Source organism: Nicotiana sylvestris, chromosome 3, assembly GCF_000393655.2.
Source record: "Nicotiana sylvestris chromosome 3, ASM39365v2, whole genome shotgun sequence".
NCBI lineage: Eukaryota > Viridiplantae > Streptophyta > Magnoliopsida > Solanales > Solanaceae > Nicotiana > Nicotiana sylvestris.
The window spans coordinates 96,343,184-96,364,153 of NC_091059.1; the positions used below are offsets into that span (position 1 = coordinate 96,343,184).

The window sequence follows — 20,970 nt, forward strand, 5'->3', positions numbered from 1 at the left end:
CATGATTTGCCAATTAACCGGTCTCTCATTGATACGTGCCGAGATTCCCGCTGTGATATCTGACCGGTTACGAATATTTCGGCCTTCCATTATTTGGTCTGACAATGTTTCCTCAAGCTCATTCGGAATCGGGGTTGGTACCGGAGTCACGGACTCGTATGTTCTAACCTCGTACCTTGGTTCGATGAGACCCATGGTTGATCTTCAATCCATTACGTTTCAGTCCCGATCTGTTATGCAATAGAAGAGCCCGGTTTCGACCGTATACATAAGAAAGGGCAAGATGAGAGAAAAAAGCAAAGTAACGACGCCATCACACCAAATCCATTGTTTCATAAAGTGTCATTTTTCATCATTGCGTAACGACGGATTCAACGATACTATACAATAAAATTTAAGCAACAATCAAAACAAACATTATATTTAAAGAACCAATACGATACAATACCATGGGTAACAACCATTCAAACAAGCTGTTAAACAAGACGCTTGTATTTTAAACAAATCAATATATTAAAGAAACAAAAGAATTATAAACAATTCCTTCGTTAGAACTGAACACGAAGGGAACTGCTAATTACTTCCACTGCCACTTGAAGGAAAAATAATTACAACCATGAGATATAATGAGTTTTAGTTTTTGGGAAGAAGAGTTGGATCAAAGGCCTCGGTTTTGTACCCTTCGGTAAAGAATGGGCCTTCAAGCGTACAAGAGTGTTGAGAAAGATTGGATGTTGCTTAATTGCTGTCCAAAAAAATATAAAAAAGAATAATTACCATTCAAATTGAAAATGAATATAAAAGAATATTAACAGTAATTCAGATAGTGGGATTTTACTGGGTATGTTGTTGTATTAACATTAATTCAGATCTACAAGTCATCATTGTATGACTAAAAGGTCCCAAGCAAAACAATTAACAGAGGTTATGTAATTTTTTCAATATATTATCTTGCAGAATGGTAGTTTACTCATTACTTTCATATCTGGAATATTTTTCTACAGACGAAAAAATAATACTCCTTCGGTTCCAGTTTATGTGAACCTATTTCCTTTTTGGTCCGTTAAAAAAAAATGACCCCTTTCTAAATTTGGAAGCAATTTAGCTTAAACTTCCTATTCTACCACTAATGAGAACCTTTTATAACCACACAAATACTCTAGACCCCTTTTTGACTTGTTTAGAACCACAAATTCCAAAAATCTTCATTTTTGGTTCACATAAATTGGAACGGAGGGAATAGTAATAAGACTAGAGTGTTACTGAATAGTAACTTATTTACACAACTTATTTACCTTCCAATATTTCATTCTCGACCTCTATATGCTGACCATTTAAACTTATCATAAGTCATAAGCCAGCCCTTCCTTCAGCACCTCTTTATTTACCTAAAATCAGAATAAAAAGCAAGAACAGAAGAGTACAAGACCTGACAATTGTTTCATACAAATATGTTAACTGAACACGCAGTCTCAGTAGTAATTTTCAGACTAAAAATAGCTAAGCACCCAATAATTTAAAAATTCTGGATCCGCCACTGGTTAGCAAGGTTTGGAACAACTCACCTTCCCCATAGCATTGCGAGGCAGCGAGTACCACACTAGCAGACGTCTAGGTATCTGCAATATAGGTGGAGCAACAAACATTAGTTTAATACGCACATCTTGGTACTCACTATACTAGATTATCTTGCAAAAGAAGCAAGTCAAAAGCTTAAAACTAAAACAATATCAACAGAATAAGAGCCAAAATCCATAACTTCCGGCCATGTAATTTTTCAATAATTTTATCTCTCTTTCATTTATGTCAGGAACACATCCTGATTAGGGAAATTAGGAGCCTCTGAACGTAAAGAAGGAATATAGTTCCGTGGGAGAACTATAGACCTCTGCTATATTGCAAGTGAACTTATCCCTAATATGCGTCTTAAGATACAAGCGAGATATTGCATAAGGATTTTGGGTCAAATTCCTTTAAGTTCAGGGGAATACTTCATGAAATAAGGGAGATACCTTGTAAGGGGCAAGTCTCTCTTTTGCCCAATCTGAAAGTTCATGCAATCTTAGTGCAGGTTTTAATTCCTCATCTCTCCTTCCTTTGAGCTCAGTGTAAGGAACAACAATTGCACACACCACTTCACCATAGTCTTTGTCAGGTAATCCTAACACGCAACATTCTGATATAGCTGGATGCTGTGAAAAGGAAATGTATATACTCAGAATCAGTATTTTGGCAGTCAGAATCTTTTCTTTTTTCCTTTTTTAGATAGATGTTTCCAAGGAAAAAATCTGAAGCAATGGAATTCCGAAAGGGCAGTTCATATTATAGATGGACGTTAGCTACCTCCAACAGAATTGCTTCAATTTCCAATGCCGAAAATTTGTATCCACCGACCTTCATAATATAAGCATTGGTCCCTGGAAAAAGAAAATAATGAACTATTACCGTCCAATAGATACAGTTCAAAAACCAATAAGGAGATCATTATGCCAAAGCTTGACGGATTGGAAAAAGAATTGGCTAATAAACAATAATATATAGATTCATCTATGCTTCCATTTCGGGGAAAGATTTTTGCTAGGGTAGAATTGACTGTATAATTCTTTGCAAGACTATATCTGCATTCTTCTTTTGGGTTCGTTGGACACACAGAAATAATTAGAAAATGAATTTCTGAAAGGTTTAGCAGAAGGGTGTGGAGGTAGCAGGTAGTTGAGCGTATTTCTTTTCCATACCAGTTATATTAGCATTATTCTTGTATTTCCTTATTCGTGGTTTGCTTTTAATTCTAGTTATAATTTCTTTCACTTCGGTTATTCTGTTATCGTAGTATTGTTGCTACTGCTTGCTGCTATTCTTTTTCATCATTCCTTGAGCCAAGGGTCTATCGGAACGTAGAATATCTGGAAAATGATGTAACATCCATCTTCATCAACTGTAACATCATCTCCGGTCCTGAAGAACCCATCATCAGTAAATGACTGATTGGTTACCTAGTAATTCACCAGGTGCATGAGAGAGATTTTTAAATAACAAAAATGATACTAGAGGTCATCAATTTCACATCAAAAAGGTGACTAAGTCTCGCATGACAACATAAAGTGGATGTTTGGACATAAGAATGGTAAAATTCCAAAATAGGAGGAAATTTTTTTTCAAGTGAAAATGATATTTGAAATTTAGAGTTGTGTTTGAACATGAATATAATTTTGGGTTGTTTTTGAAGTTTTGTAAGTGATTTGCGTGAAAATTTTGAAAAAGAGCTTTTTGGAGTTTTTCAAATTTTCGAAAATTTTCAAAATGTATCTTCAAGCGAAAATTGGAAATTTTATGAACAAACGCTGATTTCGGAAAAAAGTGAAATTTTTTTGGAGAAAAGGAAAAAACAATTTTATGTCCAAATGGGCTTATGTGTTTGACAAGCTCCAAGAGGGCAACACTGTAGAGAGAGAAAGACAGAGACAGGTTAAAGTTGATGTCTCAAAGAAGAAGCACATAAACAAAAGGCTAGTACCAATTTATGTGAAAAAGAATATCAAAACAGGAAATGGTTGGAGATCGTACTACCGATTGTATAATGATTAATTACCTCAGGTACCTTCCAATATTCTTTGAACAACGAAGGGCTCTTAATACAAAGCTCCCCTAATTCTGATTTATCACTACCACTCTCATCATCTAAAAGGATCTTGGCCTATCAGAAACCAGGAAATAACAGAATAGTCAAAGTTAATTCACCATGGAGCTACAACAATGAGAAGTTGGATAAGCCTATTTACAAACTATGTCTGAACTTGGTGAAGTTAGATGCTGAATACCATAAAAATAAAATAAAAATTATATTAAAAAACAAACTTACTAACCTGTACAGCTGAAAAGGGCTTGCCAACGGTACCTCCTTTACGTTTGCCTCTAATGGGATTAGATATTGCCATCACAAACTAGACAAAATTGGCCATTCACATAAAAATGGAAATGAATTAAGGAGCAATAAAGTAATGAGCAGCCTACAGATCAAATCAAGTGGCTATGAGGGAAACAAAACCTCAGTCATGCCGTAATATTCTAATAACCGTCTAACCGATGCCCTGTAATTGTTTCCCACTGCTGCATGATGGGGAAAGGAAGTGCAGAGGAGCCACATATCTGGAAAGACAAACCAATTTGTTCAGTCACTTTCACTGGAATAGAAGTGGGATTATCTCTGAAATTCAATAATGTGCGAAAAACGGAAAAAAATAACAGTGGCCAATCCTACTAATTATACACAATAGGGTCCTAATTGTATTTTGTATGGTCTATTCAAACACTTAACGACTTGAGGGTTTCCATGCTTCGTGTTTCTTACTTACCATAAGGCGCAAGTGCCTCGCTGCTGAAGCAGAAGCTGCTTTCTGCTTTGGATCCATCTCTTCATAATATTGTATTAGTCATGTATACATAGTATGAACCTATTTGAAGAGAGAATTTAAGAAAAAAGTAAAGCAAATTAAACACCATTGTGCTAGTGAATGCTACCCGAGCATATAAAATGTGTTCTAGGCTCCTAGCAACTGAAGAAACCCAGTCGGTGAATGATCTTCCTTGAGAAGCTTAAGAACGAAAGCTCATGTATAGACAACGTACTAGATATGTAACAAGCCAAGTCGTGACAACTAAATTTCGCTATCAAGTCAGAACAACTTACTCCAGTGAAGATTATTATCATTATCAGTTTTAATCCTATCTGCAGGATAAGATTCACACCATCTCTGCCAAATCTTGCTTACGCTGAATTTTACCAAAATTCGACCTTAAAAAAGAAAGAAAATGTAGTAGCATGAAAATCCTGTCCAAACAACACGTATGCTGCTGGAGAACAAGTTTGACGATGTTTCTCTTTTAGTAGTTACCGTGGAACCTGCATAAAGAGGAGCAAGTAAAGCATTGAAAAGTCCATGCACATTTAAGGTACCAGTTAAGGATCAGAAAAATATAAGGCTTCCAATCACATTATTTATGTCCCATAAGATAAATAACAATGCAAAAAATGAAACACCAACAGAACATTTTGGGAAAAATGCAACTGAGGATATGATGAAGTGGCAGGCAGTGCAGAAATTGGTCCTTGGACGTGTATTCCCATGCCTCTGCTAAAATTTGGACCTGGAACAGTACAAAGATGGAAATAGTTTACTTCCAGAATCTGAAATGTACGAGGTTCAGTTTACCGTAACTAATTGTTTCAACCGAGTGAACCTTCAACCTCCCAAATTATTGACAATTGAAAAGAAAAGGTTAGTTATGCAAGTCAAAGAGATCACAAATTTTTCTTCATAAGTAGTCCTACGTGGTAAACTGGTAATACAGGTTTACTATCATCTCTCAGATACACTGACACAAGCACAATCAGAATATCTGATCCTAAGAATTGATAGATTAGATAGACAGTCTTACTATAGAAAATCAAGAAAGTTAAAAGCAAATTGTATAATCTACCAACCAAAACCAAGCTCTTTAGTAGGCCTGACATCTACTGGGCTTTAATTTATCTCACGTCCAGTTGCCAACAGAAGTTGGAAGTGAAATATTACAAAGAAGTAAATGAATGAAGCACATCAAATATATCCATACTTATCCACATAAACTATCACCAAATATCTACATAAAGAATCACCCTCAGCAAGGAAGTCAATATCACAACAACCAGGCAGAAACAACTTAAAAATCAGTTTTATCACAACTTATTAATAGGATCCCAAATTGCAGAACACTAAATCTAGAACAGAGATGAACCTGAGCTATATTCCTTTGTGTGTATGAACTACTCCTTTTGGTTTTCCCGTTGTACCACTGGTGTACAAAATCAAAGCTGGATCCTCACCTGCAACGTAAGATTTTGTAAAGGACTGTTTAAGAGCTCTAACAACGTGAACACAGAAATAAACAACAATATCGAGAGATACATAACGCTCCCTTTATCTCACCATAGTTTCTCGCTTCCAGAATATTTCTAGGACCATCAGATACCATGGTTTTTGCATGGTCATGCTTCGTCGATAAATGGGCACTGGGAATAGGAGGAATAAGAGACAAATAGGCACCAGTTTTAACTGCAAGTGTATGCATAAGTTCTTGGTGGACCTTTTTTTGATAAGGAAGTTCTTGGGGGTCATCGGTACTCAGAATTACCGAGATGTCCTAAAAGTCAAATTTGCACAAGGATTTTAGTATATCATGAAACAAAGGACCTTGCGTTATAGTAATATGATGCAGATGGAAACTGATTGAAGATGACCTAATTGTACAAGGTTAGAAGAAAAACCAGAAGAATAATGCAAGCTATATTCACATGTTTGAGTATGACAAAAAGGAAAAGTATCATTATTCTGTGCATGTTGGATATCTTGCAAGTCACAAAAAGACTGAGCAGAAGATGATAGAAAAGATAGAAGATTCATGGACAAACCGAGTCATTCATCACATGTAGTAGTTTGGTTACTGGGTAGCTTAGCGCAACAGGGACTGCAACACCTCCACTAAGCCAAGTCCCTATTCCAACAACAAACTCAGCACATGGTTTGGCTACGATTCCTACTCTTGCTCCACCAAGATCTACATTTCTTTTTACGCCATTGCCCTAAAAAGGAGGAAGCATTTGAATAGTAAGGCAATCAAGGAAGGACTGACTACGAAATTGGTAGAACAATATAAACAGAAGAAAGAAATGGTGTCTTGGAAAAACGAATAATGTTGAAATAAGAAAAAACTAGAAAGCATTCACCTAGTCACATCTATTTGACGAATATTAAAATCCAGCAAGAATGCAACTTTAATTATTCAGAGGTAATATGTTGAAACTCACAATTTTAGGATCTAGGTTGCTTAACAAACTTGATATACTCCATGCAGATGATATCAGTTGAAGGTAAGTGTAGCTCTTCTCATCAACTCGTATTGCAATATTCGCCTAGGACTCGGCTCCCTTGCTGGCAATTTCTTTCACTAGCTCCATATAGCTACTAATATTTGAAGCTTTAATATGAAAGCAGGAAAGAGAAAAACAAAAGAAAAAGAAATCAACATACTTCAAGGTTATGTAAAATTTCATATTGCTATGAGTGTTTCTAAAAGTGAAAAGTGCAAAAAGGCAACAAGGTTCGTGAGGCATAAAGGGAAAAGGTGTAAATTAAACTAGTGAAGTGCACACTTCTTTGAAGTGATACACACAATTTATGGAAAACTAAAAGATACCAAATATGATGAATTTAGCTAAGTTGCGCGTACTCTTCATATGTGGTGCCGCATGTGTCGACACGACACCAACACTAACACTAGTATGGGTGTGGGATAGGTACTAGATCTGGTCAATCAACATTTGGGTACTTTGACCTCAAATTATGGAGACATTAGAGGCAAGATTTGGCAGTTTATTTCTCAAGGCAAAAGCTACTGTAGATTTCTAGATGGCTGCCTACGACTTGAGAATAAAAGATTAAGTTACTGCATTCTACGAGCTACATGTAAGTTTTCCACATAGTCTCCTAATTTAGGCATATTTTTATAGCTCTATTTTTAGATATAGCTGAAACCTTGCATTTATATCCGTACTCTTGAATCTTAAAATTTAGATCATGAAGGATCTGACCTCTAGATTTGCATCCGTATCGGATACCTAACCCGAGTCTGAGCAACTTAGAAATTTAGTACTATAATAATCAAATAGTAATTAAAATAACTAATTATGATATCCAATAGATATTTTGATCCAAAGAATCAATGCCTTCCCATTGGGATCACTTTGTATTGTTTGAAGCACAAATTTTTCTAAAGGGCATGGCTTCAACCATGAAGCTATAACCCCTCTTTTCGCATCACTTCATCTCTTTATATGGCTTTTAATAACACTATCAGTCATCTCTAACTTTTTGAAGCGAAAAAGAATAGAAGAAAGTGTAACATCCAAGGGAATCTCAATAGCGTACTCCGCGTGTAATATTCAGCAAACAATACAAATGGTACTCCAAGAATGCAGATATTTGTTACAGATGCTAATAGCAATCAGTATGTTGAATGAGAATTAATCTTATCCCTTATCTCTGTCTTCTCTCTTTCTCTTTCCCTCTTTTTCCATCTTTTCTGCATTTCACTATTAGTTAAGCTTGCCGGAGATTGGCATTTCATTACAATTTACTACTAAGCAAAATTAGTCAATCAGACAATGTCAACAAATTCAAATTCAGACAATGAATCCAAACAACAGCTTCCCGAAATTCAAGTTTCCATACTGAAATCATTTCTCACCCCTCAAAATGCCAACTGAAAGACAACAATAAATCAAGAACACAGTTCACGGGAATCATACCAATTTGTTTCGCTAGTCTATAAGGTAATCACATGCATATAAAACACGAATTACATCGAAAATTCAGAGTCTAAAATCATACTTGTTACAGAAGATTGTTCCAATACTTTTCGAGAACAAAATCTTAATTGCAACGACTACTCTTTTTACTCCTTTTTATTACTCTTAAGCGATACAACAGTTAGGAAAAGTCCTATTAATTGCATTTTTTTAACTCAGGATGATGCGCCCGCCACTCTAACCTTCTCCAATTAAATACTGGAGTAGCCCTCGAACTTGTGACCTAAGACACAAGTCCCTCAACCTTTGTCAATTGAGCTAAACCCCGGGGCTTATCAATTGCAATATTTAAGTATATAAGAAATTATACATTAACTTAATTTTTGACATGAATCCGGGTTGAACCATCTTGGTGACCCAAATCTAATTCCTTCATCTACACATGAAAAGATCCATTTTTATTCCAAGAAATGAAATAGACAAGATTCAATCAAGAACTTACCGGCTGAGAAAAACCGATATTCGTAGGAGCGAAAGGTTGGTTTTTCAGGAGAAGAAAAACAATATGGATTAGATGTACAGGAGTTAGAAAATTGAAGCGAAACGGAGAGTCAAAGAGAGAAAGAGGTTGAGTAATTTAAACGAGCTCATATTATAAGGAGGGAAGTTTTTTACCAGAAACAAAAAAAAAAAAAAAAAAATTATGTAGAAGAAAAAACAGAGGAAGAAGGCGGGGTTTTCATCGATTATAAAGTGGTTGGTCAAATATAGCATGTGAACAACACGCATGTCATATATAGCCTCCAAGTGTGACAGAACTTTCTGGCTATTTTTTTATAATGCTTAGACATATTTATATTTGTTATAAAACAATAAAAGAAGATTATTGCAAAGAAAGTAGTGAGATAGAGTTCTTATTGTTTTGGGATCAATTAAAATGGAATAGAACCCTCTATTTATAGAGGAAAAATAACTTAGCCACCAAGTAACAAGCCCTAAAATCTCTCTAAATATAGACATTCATCTTAAATACAATTCTATTTATAATACTCCACCTTGAATGTTTATTCAATAGATAATAATGTGCCTCGTTAAAACCTTAACTAAAATAAAATCCAGTGGAAAAAAATTCTAGTAAAGGAAAAAGAGTACACATATCTAAAAATACGCCTTTTGGTTGCCTCGTTAAAAACCTTGTAAGGAAAATCCATTGGGACAAAACCTTGTAAGGAAAAAAGAGTGCAACGCGTATTAACTCCCCCTGATGAGAGCATAAATTCACATCTTTAAGCCTTTGCATTCCAATCTTGTGCACCATCTTCAAAAGATCGTTGGTAGAGATTCGACAAACAAATCAGCCATATTAACTTGAACGAATTTGCTTCACCTTGAAATCATCATCCCTAATAGATGTATTGTCTTCATATGATCTTGTTGGAATCATCATTTCAATATCTTCACATAGAGGTGAAAATTCTTGCTATCATATTATCATGCATATTATAGTTATAGCAAGATACATTTATGCACAAATTGCACTGAAAAAGTGGTACTTCAAGCTCAAGAATTGTATATGCTTCAAGCAATTTAAATCCTTCGGGGATTGTCATATAAATTAAGTCATATAAATAGACTTTAGATTTACATCAAGTTTTCATGTCATACTAGACATACAAGATATCGAAAACTGATTGCACATACCATTGACTTATACATTCAAGTGTTTGAACTGCAGGTCCAAAACTACATGTCTTTTATATGAAACCAATTCTACTTGAATTGTTTCTCTTCCATTTGGCTAATATTTTTGTTTTTGTATTCGACAGAGTTAAGATCCTCATCTATACTTAGCGCTATGATAGATGTCATCGATGAACATTTTATATCGGTCCAATATTTTTTTCATAAAGACATAACATAGAGATCTCTTCATTCATTTCAGGTACCTGAATATCTCATGAGATTTTATAAAGTGTTATGTCATGTGATCTTCTATATCACTTGCCTCCTTATTATGATCATTTGTGTTTATCTTGAAAATGGTATTAACAAATGTATTTGATTTAATGGTTCTAAAAATATGCGATTTATTTCAATACTAGTTGTTAGGCAATAGATTCTAAGTGTAAGTAAAGAGAATAAGATATGCAAACCAATGCTATCGCAAGACTGGGCCTCGAGCTGGCTGGAGGGGGGCTCGAGGTCTAGTTAGGGCAGTTAGCAATGGACAATTGATGAAGAAACAATGATATCGAAGGCCTCGAAGATAGCCCTTTTTGGTTAATAATGGGCAATAAATGAAGAACAATAAATGAACAAGCAATAAATTTGTAGAGTAATTGTTGAGCACGTTTAGGCAAGAAAAGCAAAGAATGTTTTATTGTATTCCATATTCCTCTGTTACAAAATGACAAGGGTCCCCTTTATATAAAAGAGGGAATCCAAACATAGTACATGTCTAATAATGATGAGGAAATGCTATTGGTATAGCTGTATAATGGCCTAGTACGAATTTGTACTATTTTTCGCAGACTCTGTCATTTCTAATCACGTGCCCTCAGGAATCTCCTGCCTTTCCATGACGGTCGTCGATTTTCATGCTGCCTCGAGGTACACTGTGATGAGTCTTCGATATACCTTCTCGAGGAGAGTGCTTGAGGGACGAGCCTTAGACTATGTTTTGAGCCCATCGAGGCTGGGCTTGAAACGTTATGGAAGCTTTAAAATCGGCCTTCCCTAATTTTGACCGTATAGAGATAGTCCTCGCATTTCATGGAATGAAATAACAAGGAACGATTTGAATTCTTCAATTCTTCAATGCCTCCATCATTATGTCAGTTATGTCATGTAAGCGATTGATGTGACAAAAAGGGATTTTCAAAAGTCACGTTCGCATGACTCTTGAAAAGCGTCGAATTGATTACGACAGTTTGCCGTCCTTTGGCTTTCCCCGACGCGCACTACTAGCTCCTATAAATACTCCAGTCATTCACTTCTTACTCTTCATCATATCTCCAAACTTTCAACAACTCTTTTTATTTCTTTCTCGTGTTCGTCTCTCATCTAGTTTTTTTCTTTTCCCCTGAAATCTTTTTATTCCCCAAGATGATAAAGCTTCTTCATCTTCACGCTCATCTAAGGGGAAGGCCATAGTACCTCCTCGTCTTGAGGAGTTCATCCCCGGGCCCTGTGAAACATCCTCCAATTTCAAGGTTGACAAGCCTTCTTCGAAACCGGGGAGGTGCGAACCCATGTCCCGATATATGCCTGATAACCGACACTGGGAAGGTGAAAACTGATTGCCGCTGGGGAGAGGCGGTGCAAGTGGAGATTCCTTCTCGGGAGGAAGACATAACGACACATAAAACCGGTTTCCTTAGTGTATACACATATCCTTTTACCTTAGGTCTGGTAGAACCATCCTCGCCATTGATAGACCCCGTGATTCTCAATTTTTGTAGACAATATCGGGTGACACTCGACCAAATCCATTCATCGTTCTGGCACATTGTTTACATGATTAGGCACTTTGCAAACATGGTCGAGGGGATTCCTTTTACCCTTGACCATCTGATTAGGATGTACAACCCCCGACTTTATCGAGGCAGTCTGATTAAGCTTCAACATCGGGCCTCGAAGGTTCTCTTTACTTGCACCGACGAAGACAAGCATAGAGGGTGGATGGGCCGCTTTGTCCAAGTTAGGACCTCAAATCTAATTCCTGTTGAAAGGATGCCATTCCCCAAGGAATGGAATATGAATCGTAAGCGAAAATGTTAATTATATATTTTCTCTTTCCTTTGGACCATCTTCCCCATGAACTAACTCCCTTAGATGGTGCAGCTGTTGTGTGGTACCCTGGCGCGATTAAGGATCTCTCGTGCTCGGTTCGCCAGCTCGATTTTGACTTGCCCATACGCTAAACGCATGTGGCGCGATCTGGACAAGGACCGATGGGAAGCTAAAAATCATGGTGAGGTGTTTCTTCTGCCGTACTTGAGCTCTTTAAAGGAGATACCCCTTGACTGTATTCTCATTTTTTGTACCTACATTTTGTGTTTGTGCAGGCTTGGGAGAGGCCTCTTTGATGAGGGAAACCCCCTTCCGAGGAGGCAGATACCCCAAAACCTACCAAGGAGAAGAAGAGAAAGAGAAAATCACCGACTAAGTCCACGAAACCGAAGAAGGCTAAAGTTCAAAAGCCTAAGGTCGATTCAACGGCCTTAACTTTGGAAGTAGCAGAGAGCCCCCGAGCTGGGGGCAAAGAGAAAGATAACTCCCTGCTAGTGCCCGGGAAAAAGGGAAGCGTGACTGCTTCAGACCTTGTTGAGCCGACGGTAAATAAACTAGAAGTTGCTGATGTTGTCCCACCTCAGGCCGAAGAGGCTCTCGAGGGTAGGTTAAATGATGTCACTGAGCCGGTCGACGGCCAAAACATTTCTCGAGCCGAGGGGCATTCGGTAGATGAGTTAGGGGAGTCCGGTTCTGAGGCTCCCTAGAGGCAAGAGAAAGCCCCGATCGATCCAGTTGGAGGTATTGATGTGGGTGATTCTCCGCCAGGTTCAGCATTCCCTCCGAGGGAGATACGGGATGCCCATATAGAGAGACTTCCGATGTGGGGGCGTCCATTAGGGATAATGACGTGTTTGAAGAATTCTTCACTAAGGTCAGAGAAAACCCCGAGCTTAATGCCTCGCTCATTTTCGAGGAAGCCCAAAGGCTCTGCAAACAGGTAATCTTTTGTCGACTATGCTCTAAGCTCCAATCCTCATCTTCCTGATTTCGTACTTTTTCGCTTTCAGGATATATTGCTTTATAATCAGGCCTTTGCTAAGTCCCAAGCTGAGTTGACCCACTATGAGAAAGAGTGTAGGAGGCTCTCATCAGAGGCTGACGAGCTCAGAGCTCTTTTTACGAAAAAAGGAGGAAGAACTTCATGACCTTTGGGATCGTTTGGAGATAGTGTCTCGAGTGCAGAACTCTCTTGCTGAGCAGGTAATACAGTCTTCATATGTGTTTTATTTTTGTGCTTGTCCGATTTTAGCATTTAACACCTTTGGGTTGATTTTTGTAGCTTGAGTAGAAAGATGTCCTGATGAAGGAGGGGCTCAGAGCCAGGGATATTGAGATTCTCGAACTCAAGCAGCATATGGACGAGATAGCCTCTGAGAGAGATACCTTCCAGGGGAAGTTGACCTAGGTTGAGCGTCATCTTCAGGATGCAAGGGCGGATAGTCGTAAGTATAAGGATCTCCATGCTGAATCGGTTGCCGAGCTATTTGTAGCCAAGTCCAAAGCCGATGCGCTCATATCCTCATATCGAGAAGATGCTACGGCTGCAAATGCTCGAGCCAAGAAGGTATCTGAAGAGGCTGAGCTTGAACTGACCCGAGCCCTAGAGCATGCCTGATTAAGATCTCGGAGATAGGCTCTCGAGGATGTACATGCAAGGGGCATCGATTTGTCTGCCGAGATCGAGAGGGTGAAGGCCCTAGAGGAAGAATTGGCAGCTCTGCTTTCTTCCGAAGATGGTTCAGCCAGTCGTTCGGCCAGCGGCTCGGAGGATGATGAAGATAACAGTGAAGTCCCCGAAGGGAAGGAGTCCGTTGATGTTTCGGGGGTTGAGGGCCAAGCCGTTGAAGGCACAACTTCTAAGGGAGATCGGTCCGGTCAAGTGACCCCGATTGTAGATTGGGTTTTTATTTGTTCCTTTTTTGTGTAAGGGCTCCAGGTATGAGCCTTGAAAATATGTCTTTGTGAACCTTTATTATATATAAGGATCTTTGCTTTTCGTCATTTCTTGTCTTCCCTTTGCCTTTTTGGAATAAACTTTGATGCTTGTCGATAACCAATCCGATGTGTCAGACTTACAATATAAACCCCTTAGGTTTTCATGCTCGATGAATGATCGATAATAGTTGACCGTTCGGGGTTCAATCCTCGAGTCAAATTTTGACCCGGGCTATCGACCCTCAAGTTTTTAACACATTGGCCCTTAGGCTTTTTAGATCAGCCCTTAGGCTCTTACGTATTAGCCCTTAGGCTCTTTAGGTTGACCCTTAGGCTCTTACACATTAGCCCTTAGGCTCTTACGCAGTGGCCCTTAGGCTCTTTTTAGATTGGGTCGATGCGACCTCTAATATGGTTATACTTTTCCCTCATTTTGGCCAAAGACTTTTGAAGGTTTGATTAAGCCTTGGTATGTTTTATGTTCGTCCGACTCTTCGACGGCTCAAACGAGAACCTCTATTATGAGTCGATATATGACGATAGCTGAATACCTCGGGAGGTTCGTTCGAAGGTTGATTATTTTCGAAGCCTTTTTATTGTTTGGAGCTGATATTATCGAAGCTCCTTTGCTTATGCCGAGGGTAGCCTGATTAATCGGTTCTTTTTGAAGTATTTTTAAAGTATTTGAAGACCTTTAGTTTTATGGTGGAAGTCGGACATCTCCGAGCCGCATTAATTCGGCCGTAGCCTTTTAGTTCGACCATAGTATTTATGTTGGCTGTAGCCTTTAGTCCCCGAGTGCGGTGACCTTGGCGTCTATATCGAGGGTATGCCTTTTTAGGGGTCTTACAAGTTCGAATATATAGCCTTGGCCTTAATATCAGGGTTATGCCTTTTTAAGGTCTTATAAATTTGAGTACGCCTCATTGAGTTCTTATAAGCTCGGTGTTACCTCATTGAGGTCTTATAAGTTTGGGCATGCCTCGTTGAGGTCTTATAGATTCGATGCTACTTCATTGTGGTCTTACGAGCTAGAAGTTGCCTTATTGAGGTCTTACGAATTTGAGTTTTTGATGGCTTTGATGAGCTGACTATCGATGACTGTCCCTGAGTGTTTGAGGATTTTTGGCCCTTGAGCTGTTTTGCGTGAAAGTAGTAAACTTCTTTGAGTCACAAAACGTTTTGACAAGAAGAGAGACTTCTTTGATTATTTGATATATGTGTACATGTTCTTGCCTTTGGATGCTTGATTGTTCTATGTGGACACGGTTCATTTGACGGTTTGGCCCAATACAATATTTTCCTATCGAGGTCCCCTTAGGCATAACTCAATTTTTTCGAAAAGATAATCTCCGAAGGGGGATGCCCCCCAGTATTCGAGGCTGATTGAGAGGAAACCTTGAATACTTGTTGAGTTCTCCTTAGGTAGCATATAGATGTTGCCTCGTTAAAAACCTTGCCGGTAAAACCCATTTAGGATAAAACCTGATCGAAGGGAAAAAGAGTGCAACGCATTCTTTAAAACCCAAGGTCTTCGAGTCGAAGGGTGCTTCGACGTCTCCCATCGAACACATATAAGAAATTAGTATGAGACATAAAGCAAAAAGGGAGAAGGTTATACCTTAGCAATAATAGCGTTTGAGCATTGATATGTTCCAATTGCTTGGAAGTTGCTCGCCTTCCATGGTGCCAAGTTTGTATGACCCTTTGCCTACTAGTCCGAGGATGTGGTATGATCCTTCCCAGATCGGGCCTAGCTTCCCTTCATTTGGGTTTCGAGTGTTGAGGGTGACTTTCCTTAGGACTAAGTCCCCGACTCTGAAGTATCAGAGGTTTGTTCTCCTGTTAGAATATTTCTCGATCCTCTGTTTTGGGTAGCCATTCAGACTAGTGCATCCTCTCGCATTTCATCTAGTAGCTCGAGGGTTGTAGTCATGGCCTCGCTGTTCGATCCCTCGGTGGCATGTCAAAATTTGGCGCTTGGCTCTCCGACCTCGACCGGTATCAAAGCTTCGGACCCGTATACCAAAGAGAATGGTGTCTCTCCTGTGCTTGACTTCGAAGTTGTTTGGTATGCCTATAGTACTTCGGGCAATAACTCTCTCCATTTCCCTTCGCTTTTTCTAACCTCTTTTTCATGTTTTGGATGATGGTCTTGTTCGTGGACTCGGCTTGTCCATTTGCACATGGGTGATAGGGCATTGATAGGATCCTATTGATTTTATGATCTTCGAGGAATTTCGTCACCTTGCTGCCTATGAACTGCTTCCCATTATCACATGTAATATCGGAGGGTATCCTGAATCGGCATATGATGTGGTCCCAGATGAAGTCAATGAATTCTTTTTCTCTTATCTTCTCGAAGGCCTGTGCTTCCACCCATTTCGAGAAATAGTCAGTCATAAACATGATAATCTAGCTTTACCTGGCGCCGTTGGTCCCGACCGACCATGTCCATCCCCCATTTCATGAATGGCCATGGTGATAAGACTGAATGTAGCTGTTCACCGGGTTGGTGGATCATTGGCGCAAACCTTTGGCATTTTTCACACCTTCGAACTAATTCCTTGGTGTCCTTCTCCATGTTGTCCCAATAATAGACTGCTCTGATCACCTTTCGAACCAAAGAATCGGTGCTGGAATGATTTCCCCAAGTACCCTCGTGGATTTCTCGAAGTACATAATCGGTGTCCCCCGGTCCCAAGCATACTGCTAGAGGTCCATCGAAGGTCCTTCTATATAGTGTTCTTGTCGAGTAAAAATCAAGTTGCTTTGGCTCGAAGAGCTCTCGATTCTTTTGGGTCTGTGGGCAGCTTCCCGTTTCTCATATATTCGATGTATTTATTCCTCCAATCCCATGTTAGACTTGTTAAGTTGACCTCGGCGTGGCCTTCTTCAATCACCAACTTGGATAACTATACAACAGCCCCCAAGAGTATGTCATCTTCTTTAACGGATGACCCCAGGTTCGAGAATGCATCGACCTCACTATTCTTATCTCGAGGAATGTGGACCAGAGTTCATTCTTTGAAGCGATGCAATATGACCTGAAGTTTGTCTAAGTATCTTTGCATCATGTCTTCTCGAACTTCGAAGCTCCCATTTACTTGGTTGACTTCCAGAAGGGAGTCGCATTTTGCTTCGATGACTTCTGCTCCTAGGCTCTTGGCCATCTCGAGACCTGCAATCATAGCCTCATACTCGGCCTCGTTGTTAGTAAATTTTGAAGTTTTTATAGATTGCCTAATCATGCCGCCCGTAGGCAGTTTTAGAACGATGCTGAGCCCGGAACCTTTCATGTTCGAGGCACCGTCGGTGAAAATGGTCCATACCCCCCATGATGTGCCCGTTTTTAGCAAGAGTTCTTTCTTTACCTTGGGCACGAGGGAAGGCGCAAAGTCGGCCACGAAGTTTGCCAAAATTTGGGACTTGATAGCCATCCGGGGTTGGTACTCGATATCATACCCTTCGAGCTCGATGGTCCATTTGGCCAATCTGCCCGATAATTCGGTTTTGTGCAAGATGTTTCGAAGAGGGTATGTTGTTAAAACACATATATGACGGCATTGAAAATAAGGTTTTAATTTCCAAGATGCACTTATTAATGCAAGAGCTAATTTTTCTAAGTGTGGATACCTGGTTTTAACATCTCCTAGAGTTTGACTTACATAATAAACATGGAATTGCTTACCTTGTTCTTCCCGAGCCAACACACCACTCACTGCTACTTCGGATACGGCCAGATACAAGTACAACATTTCATCTTCCTTTGGGGTGTGGAGCAAAGGCGGGCTCGAGAGATACCGTTTCAATTCCTCTAAATCATGTTGGCATTTCGGAGTCTACTCAAAGCTATTTTTCTTTTTTAGCAAGGAGAAAAAATGATGACTCCAATCTGACAATCTTGAGATGAATCTGCCTAAGGTCGCTATCCGCCTGGTCAGCCGCTGTATGACCTTCATATTATTCACCACTATGATTTCTTCAATGGCCTTGATTTTTTCGGGGTTGATCTCGACCCCCCTATTCGACACCATGAAGCCCAAAAATTTACCCGATCCTACTCCGAAGGCACATTTCTCAGGGTTGAGCTTCATGTTGTAACTTCTAAGGATATCAAATGTTTCCTGCAAATGAGTTAAATGGTCCTCTGCGCAGTGACGTAACTAGCATGTCATCAATGTAAACTTCCATAGATTGGCCTATTTGATGTTTGAACATCTTATTAACTAGGCGTTGGTACGTAGCTCCTGCATCTTTTAGCCCGAAGGGCATTACATTATAACAGTATGTACCATACTTCGTGATGAACGAAGTCTTTTCCCTGTCCTCTGGGTTCATTTGGATTTGATTATACCCGGAGTAGGTGTCGAGAAAAGTGAGGATCTCGTGGCCGGCCGTGGAATCGATCAAGCGATCGATGTTGGGCAATGAGAATGAGTCTCTAGGGCATGATTTATTCAAGTCTTTATAGTCTACGCACATTCTTAATTTATTTCCTTTTTTGGGAACCACTACTACATTAGCCAACCATTCGGGGTATTTTACCTCCCTAATTGATCCTATTTTGAGGAGTTTTGTTACTTCGTCTTTGATGAACGCATGTTTTACCTCAAACTGAGGCCTCATTTTTTGCTTCACTGGTTTGAACTTGGGATCGACACTTAGTCGATGGGTAGTTATTTCCGGCAGGATCCCTATCATGTCTAAATGGGACCGAGCAAAGCAATCAATGTTGTTAATAATAATATTGGATGAGTTTTTTCCTGAGTTTGGGGGTTAATCCCGTTCCTAGGTATACCTTTCGATCTGGAAGGTGCTCGATCAAGACGGCATGTTCGAGTTCTTCGACCATTGATTTTGTTGCATCCGACTCCTCGGGGGCAACGAAGGTCCGAGGAGTGAGGAAGTCTTCTTCGTCATCTTCGTTTGAATGCTCACAGACCACCTATTCCTCGGGGGTCTTCCCATTCCCCGACTCATCCTAGATGGGGAGAGTCGATGTTGGTGCTATGTCGTTTACCGCGAACATCTCCTTTGCTGCATATTATTCTCCATACACCATTTTTATACCATCTTTTGTTGGGAACTTCATCATCTGATGAAGAGTTGATGGTACCGCTCTCATGTTGTGTATCCACGGCCTTTCAAGTAAGGCATTGTACCTCATGTCTCCTTCGATGATATGAAACTTGGTGTCTTGAACTGTACCGAACACGTCGACTAGGAGGATGATTTCTCCCTTCGGTGTCTCGCTTGCCATGTTGAATCCATTAAAGACTCGAGAGGTGGGTATGATCTGATAGAGCAGTCCGAACTGCTCCACCACCTTCGACCTGATTATGTTGGTCGAGCTACCTAGATCCATGAGCACATATTTAATTTGAATGTTATTCAAAAGAAAAGAAATTACCAGTGCATCATTGTGTGGTTGGGACAAGGCCTCGATGTCTTCTTCTCTAAATGTAAGGGCGTCCTCGAGTATATATCTCCAAGTTTGCCTTTCCGTTGCGACATACACTTTGGCCCTCTTGAACATGGGTCCCCTGTGGGACGTCGGTTCCTCCAACGATCATGTGAATGATGTGCTGAGGTTTTTCTGGTCCATTCTTTCCGTTCGCCTCTCTTTCTTGAAAGTGGTTTTTGGCTCGATTGTTGAGGAATTCTCAAAGGTGCCCTTTGTTGATCAGCCAGGCCACCTCCTCTCGGAGTTGCCTACATTCCTCGGTCCTATGACTGTGAATGCCATGGTATTCGCACATCAAGTTGGGGTTCCTTCGGGAAGGATCTGACTGTGCGGTCTTTGGCCATATGGTATCCCTGATTCTACCCATGGCTGATACGATGTTTGAGACATCGATGTTGAAGTTGTATTCCGACAATCGGGGTGCCTCCATTGGCATCGAATGCCTGTCAAACCCAGTCTTGCTCATAAGTCCCTATGAATTTTGCTTTGATCTACTCTTTGATCATTTCAGGGTATATTCCGCCTCGAAGTGTCTCTTCGATCTTTGAAGTATGGCTGATACCTTTCTGTGCCTGATCTCGACTACCTTTTTGTAGACCTTGGTTCCTTTCCTAGGAGCCTGCTAGGATACACTGAGCCCGATGGGGCTCCTAATTAGTCGTCTTCGACCCTGATCTTCGATTGATACCTGTTGTGCACATCCACCCATGTCACAGTAGGATATTCGATCAAATTTTGCTTTAGCTGCTTCGAAGCTATCGAGCTTTGTTCGTTCAATCCCTGAATGAAGGCCCGCACTGCCCAATCATCAGAGACCGGTGGTAATTCCATTCGCTCCATCTGGAAGCGAGATACAAATTCCCTTAGCATCTCGTTCTCCCTTTGTTTGATCTTAAAGACGTCGGACTTCCTTGTAGCAACCTTGATGGCACTGACATGTGCCTTCACAAAAGAATCTGCCAACATGGCAAACGAATCCATCGAGTTCGAGGCTAGGTTGTGATACCACATCATGGCCCTCTTCGACAGTGTTTCTCCAAATTTCTTTAGCAAGACGGATTCAATCTCGTCATCCTTTAAGTTATTCCCTTTTATAGCACAAGTATAAGTGGGTAATGTTCTCATTGGGGCTTGTGGTCCTATTATACTTCGGGATATTGGCAATTCTGAATTTCTTCGGGATGGGCGTCAGAGCCGCACTTGATGGGAATGGTTTCTGCACGAACTTCTTTGAATCTACACCCTTCAGAATCGGGGGTGCGCCCGAGATCTGATCGACCTTCGAGTTATAAGTCTACACCTTTTTATTGTTAGCCTCTATCTTCTTTTCTCCTGAATCGATTCTCTTAGTCAATTCCTCGAGCATTTTCATGATTGTGGGGTTAGTCCCCGAGCCACTTTCATCGAGTCTTTCTAGCACTTTCGTGTT

General features: G+C 39.9%; 1 protein-coding gene and 1 pseudogene across 1 annotated transcript; both read right to left on the bottom strand.

The window, feature by feature from the left end:
* Positions 1–409: 409 nt before the first annotated feature.
* On the bottom strand, positions 410–9,036 carry LOC104243651 (probable CoA ligase CCL8; annotated as a pseudogene).
* Positions 9,037–20,195: 11,159 nt separating this feature from the next.
* LOC138887708 (uncharacterized) lies at positions 20,196–20,666 on the bottom strand. Its single transcript, XM_070169486.1, has one exon. It carries the CDS (start codon positions 20,664–20,666, stop codon positions 20,196–20,198), a length of 471 nt encoding a protein of 156 aa, XP_070025587.1.
* Between the last annotated feature and the right edge of the window lie 304 nt (positions 20,667–20,970).

Excerpts from the sequence above, each read along its gene's own strand:
- LOC138887708 (XM_070169486.1), bottom strand. The coding sequence starts at position 20,666 with ATGAGAACATTACCCACTTATACTTGTGCTATAAAAGGGAATAACTTA.